The sequence below is a fragment of the Rutilus rutilus genome, assembly GCF_951802725.1.
Source record: "Rutilus rutilus genome assembly, chromosome: 14".
Taxonomy (NCBI): Eukaryota; Metazoa; Chordata; class Actinopteri; order Cypriniformes; family Leuciscidae; genus Rutilus; species Rutilus rutilus.
In genome coordinates, this window is record NC_140219.1 from 19,247,462 (window position 1) to 19,257,716 (window position 10,255).

A 10,255-nucleotide genomic window follows, 5' to 3' on the forward strand; every position below is an offset into this window, starting at 1 on the left:
AACGAACGGCGGCACAGAAGCGAGAGGAAAAGCAGCGTTGTCAGGCACTGGCTCCTCCTAAATCGTGCTCCTCGGTTTCCGTGGAGCCTCGCTAGTCGCTACACATGCCATTTGATTTTGTGAATGTGAGAAAGGGAAGGAGGCTAGGCAAAATCCTGTTCACCATAATCACAGACACTGAACGTGCGGCGGTACCTCATACATTTACAGGCATTTGCGGTGTTCACGAAGATGGTATATTTACTCTGCACTATAATGTGTTTTAATCTCTGCAGGGAATAATCTGTGAACAAGTGTCGATGATACAGTACCTTATGATCGTTCAGCCGCATTTTTACATAACTACAATTCAGTAGCATGCTCAGGGTGAGAAACGTGCCATTGGAGAGATCCATCACTAACATAATATCACCCGCTGTATTGTGCACGGTTTCTGTTTGTTATATTCGTATCCTGATTCACAACAAGGACATATTTTTTAATGTGAAACTGTCACTGTTGTTCGTTCATTAAATGCAGCCTATGTCCCAAGAGAGGTGCTTTATAAAGGTCGTCCTATTCTTCTTCCTGTTTTCATTTCTCTGTAGTCATACTGTTAATGCAAAAAAAAAAAATCTTTAAATTTGCTGTGTGCAAATGTGTGCAAGCGGTCACAAATGTTTTGATTATGGGCTATACCCTTTTTTTTTCTTTTTTTTTTTTTTTTTTTAACAGTCTATGGTTGTCCTTGCGCCCTAAGAAGGCGGTGTTGTCGTCTGAATGAGCATTCATTTTAAAGGGCGTGTGGGTTTCTTTAGAATGACTTTTTTTACTTTAATAAACTAAAGAGACGACATAAATGCTGTATGTTGTGTTGCCAAATGCCAAGATCAATTCACTCTGGGGGTGTTAAAAAATCGCCTAAACTGAAATTGTTAACGGCGGTTTTCAAATTTCATTTGATTTTTTTTTTTTTTTTTTTTTTTTTTTTGTGTGTAACGAAATGCTTCATTTGAGCTTTGCCAAACCTTAAAGGTACAGTTCACCTCCAAAAATAATAATTGTCACACAAAATGAGATGCTATTCAGAAGAATGACAGCTTTAGTTGCCATTCAGTTATATTGAAAAACGATGCAATGAAAGGGCAGGGTGACTGGGTCATTCTGCTCAACATCTCTTTTAGTGTTCTGCTGGAGATAGGAAGACACCGAGCGAGTACGTGAGCTAATGATAGAAATTTTATTTTAGGGTGAACTGTCCCTTTAAGACTTTTCGCAACGGGTCAACGGTAACCCAGAGAGTAGTTTTTTTAAGCATAAAACGACCGACAAACGTCATTTATCTAACGAATTACTGAGAAAAACTCCATAAATAACAGAGAGTACATTTGTGAAACTCTAAATGACGTCATAGAAGACGTTGGCGGAATTCCTGAAGTCCTCCAGTATCCCAGCATTCAATGCGCCCTTGCAGCGTATTGTTGACAAAGAAAAAGGAAACGGGGTGGGATTTGAAATAAATATCGGTAAACGGGAGTGAGGTAAACATGTTTTTTTTAAATTGTTTTCGGTGTATTTACTCTTTCAATAGCTACATTAAATAACGTAAAATTAAACACTCTGCCATCTCGATGTTGCAATATTGTTATGCTAGCATGATTGTAGGTTAACCATACCAGCAATACGTCAACATCCAATGAACAATACTGAATATTATGTCTTACTTTATGTTAAATTACTTTAGCCAGTAACAACTTGCAAACCGAACCTCTTTTTAAGTGCTTAATTACTATGGAAGAATTGAAATGGCAGAGTTTGCTAATCATTTTTAGGCAGATACTCTAACGTTACAACTTTCTTGCATTTAGTTTAACATTAGACATGCAAATGTATTGTAGTTAAGAAATAGTTTACATCACATTTGAGGTCGGAAATCTACGCTTTAATGTACAAGTCTAATAAAATATGAATGTCCTGTATATAAATATCTCTGCTAATAGTCAGCAAAACTCAATAGCCTTCAAGAGGACAAAAGGTCTGTCACGTCGTTATCCGATCTCCTGGAGACATTCTGTAAGCAAGACGTAAGTCATTTGAATATTATACAGAAGACATTTAAAGAGGGTTTTGTTAGCATTTAGTCGGGCAGTATTTTTCTTACGTGTCTGATGGGTGTATTTATTTCGACATTAGTAATAGCCTAGTCTTTGGTAAAGCCCAGACATCATTGTATCTGCCAGCTGTCATGCTGTGTCATTGACCTCATTAGTATGATGTTAGTCGGTGAAGTTTGACGTTATTTACTTATTGCTATAGATCGTATTGCGAAATCCTTGCGTTTCAGACGAATTCAGTAAACATGGTCACATGACTAGCCACGTGGAGGCGGGACCATGTTTTTGTACAGATATCTTGGCCATCATCCATTAGTCTTTTATTACATTGACACTATTATCAGATTATATTGACACATGACTTTCAGTTTCGTTTGGCCTTCATTTTATTTAATCAATTCATATTTGCGTTTACTTCACTTTTCTGAAGTATCCCTTGATTATTCTCATGCCACAAATGCGTCTGAAAGAAAAAGTTGTTACTTCATTAGACTTATTCATGTAATCTGTAATTTATTCATACCTCCTGTTGCAGTTGTTTTCATCTTATTTTGTTTTATTACACAGATTTTGTCAAGTTGCTCAGCGCTGTACTAAGGTTTTTTATTGTACAAAAATGTCCTTCAAATCAAATATTGACATTTAGCCTACTAATATAACTATGAAATACAAAGGCCTAACAATATGATACATTATTAACACGTGACACATTGAATAGGAAAATGTATCATTTTGATTTAGGAAATATATAGGATGTGTTTTCTCCTCTTGAAAGTTGATTTTGTTATCTTAGCTATGCAGTATGCACACTTACGTTAGTTAGTTATGGTTCATTATTTAGCCATCCACATCTTTATCAGACCAGACCTGGTTCATTTTTGGGTCACTATCCACCATTCAGTCCTGGTCAAAAGTCTGGGTCAGTTAGATTTATTTTTAAATGTTTTGAAAGAAGGCTTTTCTGCTCACAAAGGCTGCATGCATTTATTTGATCAAAAATACAGTAAAAACAGCAATAGTGTGAAATATGATTACCATTTTATTTACTGATTTCTATTTTAATATATTTTAAAATGTAATTTATTCTTTTGATGACAAAGAATCACTGTTGAAAACAGTTGTGCTAATATTATTTTTGTGGAAACCTTGATGCATTTTTGTCAGGATTCTTTGATGAACAGAAAGTTCAAAAGAACATGAAAGTTTAATATTTTTTAACATTATAAATGTCTTTACTGTCACTTTTGATCAATTTAAAGCTTCTTTCATACTGACCCCGACATCATTTCACTAATCATATCTTTAGCACATGGGAAAGTGCTGAGTACTAGTCAGCTAAAACCACTCTATAATTCTCGGTTACCTCCAAAGAAAGACGTGCAGCCATCGTCGCTTTGTATCAAAATGACCTCACATGCAAGGAAATTGCTGCAAAGGATATTGCACCTGAAAGAATCATTTTAACAGTTCATCAAGAACTTCAAGGAGCGAGGCTCAACTGCAGTGAAGAAGGCTTCAAGATGTCCATGAGGTGTCCAGCAAGTGCCAGGACCGTCCCCTCCTGAGGAATCGGCTACAGAATCGTGTCACCACCAGTGCAGAACTTGCTCAATATTTAGGCTACAGCAAGTGGGTGCAAGTGCACAGTGAGCCCAAGACTTTTGGACAATGGCCTGGTGTCAAGAAGGGCAGAAGGGAAGCCACTTCTCTTCAAGAAAACCATCAAAGACAGGCTGAAATGCTGCCGGATGTGCAAGGATTGACCAGCAGAAGACTGGTGCAAAGTTATTTTGTCTGATGAAGCCCCCTTCTGACTGTTTGGGACGTCTGGAAAATCTATTGTTTGGAGATGAAGAGGTGAACGCCTTGAATCAGAATCAGTTGAAGCATCTTGAGAGCATCCATGGGTGAGGTTGCTTTTTATCCAAGGGTGGCTCTCTCAATTCTGCCCTAAAACACTGCCATGAATAAAGAATGGTATCAAAACATCCTGCAAGAGCAACTTCTGCCAACGATCCAGGAGCAATTTGGTGATGATCCGTGAATTTTCCAGCATGATGGCGCACCATGTCACAAGGCAAGTGTGATAATGAAGTGGCTCGGAGATTCTTTACATTGAAATTTTGGATCCTTGGCCAGACAACTCCCCGGATCTTAATCCCATAGAGAACCTGTGGTCAGTCCTCAAAAGGCGAGTGGACAAGCAGAAGCCCACATATTGTGATCAACTCCGAGCACTACTAAAGGCCCGTTCACACCAAGGATGATAACTATAACGATAAAAATGTGATCCTAAATATAAAAGAATAGCAGCGTTCACACCACAACTATAATGATAACAGCACAGAGCCAATCAGAATCCATCCTGCTTTAAAGAGCTCAAGCATTTAATGCAGCAGATGACAAAACTGCAGCGTGCTTGGAATAAACAACGATATTGTGCGTTGTTGTGGACCAGGGGTGTCCAATCCTGCTCCTGGAGGGCCACTGTCCTGTAGAGTTCAGCTCCAACCCCAATTTAACCTGAACAAGCTAATCAAGGTCTTACTAGGGATACGTTCCAGGCAAGTTGGAGCTAAACTCTGCAGGACAGTTTGGACGCCCCTGTTGTGGACGCTAATATAGTTACAGTTAAAGTTCTCGTTCTTAGTGTGAACAGGCCTATGTTCAAGAATGGATCGCCATCAGTCAGGATTTGACCTAGAATCTGATATCCAGCATGCCAGAGCGCATTGCAGAGGTTATGAAGAGGAAGGGTCAAGGCTGTAAATATTGACTCTTTGCATTTGCTGAATGTTTTTGCCAAATAAAAGCCTTTTAAACTTATGAAATGCGTATCGTTTTCCACTATACCCTAGAAACGTGCAAAAAAATCTATAAATACTGAAGTAGCAACTTTGCAAAACGTAAAATTTGTCACTGCCAAAACTTTTGGCCACGGCTTTACAGAGTCAGTGATTTAAGCCTTTAAATCACGGTTAAACACTGACCGTGAGTTTTTGTGTTTTTTTCATATTCTTTTTTTATTATTATTATGACATGCTTTGTTATTTATATTCAAATGAATTGTAATCCTGCCTTCTACTGCTGTTCATGATTAAATGGCCCAATTTCTGTCATTTCAGAGGTGAACGTCATGCTGCCAAAGAGCTGAACTGGCTTCATTTAGACCTGGATCTCTGCACCGTTACAGCCCGGAGAGGGAGTGGGAATACGATAAAGGGAGGAGGAAGTGAGCTCAGCTTGAGCCAATGCAGAAGCAGAGTCGGCAGCCTGACCTAGTGGAGGGAAGCCTTCCAGTGTTTGTGTTCCCCACTGAGCTGGTGTTCTACGCAGATGAGCAGGCTTCACATAAGCAGGTGCTCACCCTCTACAACCCTTATGAGTTTGCTCTTAAATTCAAAGGTGAGTCGTACATTTGCGTCGGTAGCACCCACGAGAACCTTCCTTAGTGTGCTGTAGTGGTTCCTTCCTCACCGCTTGTTGTTTCATCAGTTCTGTGCACAGCTCCAAACAAGTATGCCGTGGTGGATGCCACTGGTGCTGTTAAACCGCAATGTTGCGTGGATATGTAAGTTTCCGAGTCTTACACTAAAGATTTTAACAGAAAAACATCAATCTGATTTCACTGAGCCTTTCACAACCATTCATTTCTTGATTTTCACCAAACAGCGTGATCCGCCATAGGGACGTGCGGGCCTGTCATTACGGTGTGATTGATAAGTTCCGGCTGCAGGTGTCTGAGCAGAGTCAGAGGAAGGCACTGGGCAGGAAGGAAGTAATGGCCACTCTGCTGCCCTCCGCCGCTCAAGAGCAGCCCCAGGTCCGGCCCCAGGAGGAGGAGTGCAGGATGAAGGAGCAGCTTGCCGACAGAGTGTTCTTTGAGCAGACTGCATTCCAGACAGGTGCGTTTTACAGTCGACATGAATTCACGTTCTTAACACACATCCCTGGTTCTTACTGTGAATGATTCATAGGCGCTTGTATTTCCGAAGAAAGAGGCAATGTGGAATGCGACCTTCCCCGTCTTTTAAGCTCTCTCAATTGTTTAAAAATCATACCCTTCCAGCAACCATTTTTCCAAATCCAAGCATTTCACTAATACTGGGGCCACACCAAAAGATATTTAAAATCTTATAAGATTTTCAAAATGTGAGAGACCATAAACATGAGGACATATAGTCCAAAATGTAACAGTTTTGCTCCTATAGTGTGTGGTGTGCTGCGATGTGAAGACGACAACACACCACACACGTACACATTTCCAACCAACGACTGTGAAAACGGGAAATCTCGCAAAATCTCTCGAGACTTCAGAATAGACCGTTTAGTACGATAGGCAGGAAGAAATTGCTATCATAGTGTTTGGAATGCTTTTGACTGAACATTGCCATAAATCGACAAGCTGATCTTCCATCTCTGATGTCCATATCCATTTTACTCTGTGCTGCACCATGACTGCGGTCGTTATGCTTCCTTCTTCTGTCAGCTCGCTTTCTGATTGGGTATCGTTTCATTCCACCTGACAATCAACGGTTCCCCCCACACAACAGGATTTCTGATCGTAAATATTCAACGTGTTGAATATTTACAATTCGAGATCGGGGCGGCTCCGAAGTTCTTCCGAGCAGGTTCGGTCACTCTTAACACACCTCTCACCACAGGAAAATCTGTAGAAACATCAAAATAAAAAGAACTTCATTTAGGATTGTCGGAAGGGGAGAAATCGGCCCGAATATCATGTGGTATGGCCCCAGCATTAGATTGAAATCATGTCCTAGTTTTTTTTTTTTTTTACTGTTGAGTATCATGTTTTAGTCAAAGGTGCATCACAATATGAAAGTAAAATGGGTTGTTGGAATTCTATGATTATTAACTAATTATATTCCTTTAGAATTTTTTTTTTCTCTCATAAAATACAAGTTTCAATTTATTTATTTATTTTTTCATATTTTTTGAGCAGTGGGTTTTTATATTTGATGGAAATTATATTTATAAATTTACAATTTATAGTCTTTACAATTTCTTCTACACAGAATTATTATTATTATTTTTGCTAAATGAAATTTACCAATGTATTTTTATATTTGCTAAACTTTTTTCATTAAATGGTAAGTTTTTGGTTTCAAAATAATTTTCTTATAAAATAATTGCAGCTGTAATATAACTCACACTTTTGCTTGAAAACAGTAACACACAATGCAAAACACTGATTGGCCAGCGGGCCTTACTAGTCAGTTCTAATGTAAAGCGCTAGCTGTTAACTACATTTCCCACTGGGTGGCGTCAGAGAGATGTATTATATTTTATTGTTTGGTGGTTTCCTTTCATTTTATAACCGTCTGCTTCTTCCTTCTTGTATTGGCACAGAGAGCCGTACAGCATCTGGGGGTCCCAGCCTCCTTACTGTCCTTTTAGGCCTGGTGTGTATGGCGGCCCTTATGCTCCCAACTCTGGGAGAACAGGAATCCACAGTGCCTGTCTACCTCCACTTAAGTGTTAACAAGAAACTCGTAGCTGCTTATGTTTTAGGTGAGTCGTAAAAATGCATCATATTCCCAGTTTGATTGTATTCTGCACATTTTCATGGTACTTTCCCATGTCGCACAGGTCTTCTTACGATGGTTATTCTGCGCACTTGAAGTGCTCTTGGAAACAATCTTGCCGAAAGGAACTATTAAGATGATGATGATGAGGGGAGATATGGACATTAACAGCCAGGAGGGTTGTGAGGATGGAGGGAGTACGTCTGAGAAACTCCCTATAAACAGGAACTAACTTCTTAAATGATCGTCACAAACACAATGAAGACGCAAAGATCCATGGGCGAGGGGAGGGGAGCGTTCTGTGTTTACAGGCCCAACACTGACTGAGCTGGCATTAGGTCCGGCTAACTATTATGTTAAGTGGGAGGGGGTGTAGAAGAACGTGAATACATGGAATTAAATGTGTTGTTATACGTCATATTCAGTGTCTGTGGATTTCTGTTGTTTATTTCAAGAGTGAAAATGTTATGGTGTTTGTCCACTGCTTAAACCTTATACCACATAAATAAAGTAAATTGATTTTTAAAGGCATTTACTTGAAAGTTTTATTCAAAAGTATTATTAGTAACATCAATTATTCTCTATTTTCGGAGTCATAGTTCTTGTAGCTTAAGAAGCGTAAATTCCAACATTGCAGTGAAAATGTTTGTTTAGAAATAAGCTGATTAATAGCATGGGTGAAATAGAGCATTTACTTCTGCACTCCTGAAAATTGACTTGTCTTCCAACTAATTTAGTGTAATGTTTGGACTGTAGAGGAAACGGGATTATTAGATACTCAGTAGGCAGGTAGTAATGCAGTGTTTTACTTTGGGCAGTCACTGCAAAACAGTTTGAAGAACAAGATGGAACATGAATTCCTCTTTGGACCATTTTCACATTATCAGTGACTCTTATCAGAAACCCTAACAGTCTTAGAAACCCTTTCACAGCAGTTTTAACTAGTTTCTATCATTTAATCCCACTGTACTATAATGCAAGACTTGGTGATGTATACTACCATTCAAAAGTCTTTTTTCTTTAAACAATTTAGTTATTTTATTCAGCAAGGAAGCATCAAAAAGAAAACAGAAATAAGGACAGACAGATACAGTAAATATAGATAGATAGATAGATTTTCATTGAAACATTGTTTTAAGGAAATTCCTTCCCTTTTCCTTCCCTTCCCTTTCATCTTCCAGCAGAAGGATGTACCTGAGTTTTATATAGTCAATATAGTAACTTTGAATCTCCTAATGAAACAATACAAAGTAATACAGCACGTATGATGAACACGTCTGTATTTGAATGAATTAAACTGGGACACAACATTAAAAAAGAGCATGAAGACTGAAGTGATGGTGTTTCCTCAGTTCCTGCTCTTCCTGTCCCCTGTGTGGCGCTGGACTTCATCATTTACATCCATCAGCATTTACATGCGTAACTTGCTTGCGTTTTTTAGTCTGCACAGCCACATGAAAACAACACACAAGATTAGATTATTGTTCACATAAAGTTATATTACCAGTTGTTTTACAGGTACGTCTGTGTATGTCTTACAGTGAATATCTGGCCACAGTATACAGTCAATTGAACAAGATTTTTTTAAACAGTGCAGCTGAATACTGAATTTCAAGCTGAATAATACAAAATCGAGGTGACAGCAGGCGAACAAATATGAGAGAACGGTGAAGTTCAGATGTGGCACTAAAATACTCACGGTTTTAAGCAGTGGTTGAGAATTGATTTCCATTGATTTAGCCATAAGAGCCTCCACAACCCGAAGCTGCTTCAGACGAGTTTTCTCAAGATTGTCAATCTGAGTCTGCAGAGTCTCTGGAATTACACACACATTAACAAACAACAGTGTGTCAGCAATATAAAATACAATGCAACTGCTACATGAAATAGCTCAAATAATAATAAACTTGTAACAGACTAATATACAGCAAAAAAGTATTTTTGTCTAAACATGAATTCACTACATATCCAACATGTTAGTATTAACGCAAGTTAATTTAATCTATATTCTCTGAGAGAAATGTATGATATTAGTTATCTTTCAAAAAAATTCTTCTTAGCTAAATATAATATATATATATATATATATATATATATATAAAATAAAACTGATTAAAAAAATATTTTTGCAGTGTACAAAATGCAATGGCACCTATAAGAGCAGAGTGAACACTGGATAGTAGAGATGTGACAGAAGTATAAGCCCCATCAGACGTACCTGTAAACACACACACACCCCTGACTGTTACTTTGAATATACACAAACTATTCTCTTCAGGTTATCAATAAATATCATGCAAAAAACTCAAACTTAATGCAAGCAATGAATGACTCTCTAGCATTTAGCAGTCCACTACCATTCTCCTGTGAATTCTCAGGCACAAAGAGGAATTTCAGCTCTCCTTGTTCATCACACAGGTCTATGAGCTCTGAAACACACACACACATATTTTGAATATGAATAATCAAAAGTTATTACATATGTTCAACATGTTACCAAACTTAAAAGGCACTTTTATTAAATATTATATGCATACCCAACCAATAAAAGCTGTCACATAAGTGGACTTAAATGGATTTTGTAATATCTTTTTGTAACTGCTTTTCTCAGAACTA

General features: G+C 38.2%; 1 protein-coding gene and 1 long non-coding RNA gene across 3 annotated transcripts; one reads left to right on the forward strand and one right to left on the reverse strand.

Moving 5' to 3' along the window:
- The first annotated feature begins 1,252 nt into the window (after nt 1-1,252).
- Nucleotides 1,253-8,170, forward strand: mospd1 (motile sperm domain containing 1). Of its 2 annotated transcripts, XM_084431121.1 has the most exons (7): nt 1,433-1,520; nt 1,980-2,063; nt 5,219-5,498; nt 5,589-5,664; nt 5,766-5,998; nt 7,464-7,625; nt 7,704-8,170. In XM_084431121.1, exons 3-7 carry the CDS (start codon nt 5,345-5,347, stop codon nt 7,733-7,735), a joined length of 657 nt encoding a protein of 218 aa, XP_084287247.1. In that variant the 5' UTR covers nt 1,433-1,520; nt 1,980-2,063; nt 5,219-5,344; the 3' UTR covers nt 7,736-8,170. The 2 variants fall into 2 exon arrangements, with proteins under 2 accessions (XP_084287246.1, XP_084287247.1); XM_084431120.1 differs by lacking the exon at nt 1,980-2,063 and having other exon boundaries at nt 1,253-1,520.
- A 650-nt stretch (nt 8,171-8,820) lies between these two features.
- LOC311304007 lies at nt 8,821-9,849 on the reverse strand. The gene is made up of 3 exons (XR_014629871.1): nt 9,792-9,849; nt 9,339-9,454; nt 8,821-9,081 (listed from the first exon to the last, which is right to left on the reverse strand). It is a non-coding gene; the product is annotated as an uncharacterized lncRNA (long non-coding RNA).
- Nucleotides 9,850-10,255: the final 406 nt, after the last annotated feature.

Bases quoted from the DNA above. Each gene is read 5' to 3' on its own strand.
- mospd1 (XM_084431120.1), top strand. From the start codon at position 5,345: ATGCAGAAGCAGAGTCGGCAGCCTGACCTAGTGGAGGGAAGCCTTCCA. The intron at 5,499-5,588 runs GTGAGTCGTACA...TTGTTTCATCAG, and splicing joins GTTTGCTCTTAAATTCAAAG to TTCTGTGCACAGCTCCAAAC. The intron at 5,999-7,463 runs GTGCGTTTTACA...GTATTGGCACAG, and splicing joins GCAGACTGCATTCCAGACAG to AGAGCCGTACAGCATCTGGG.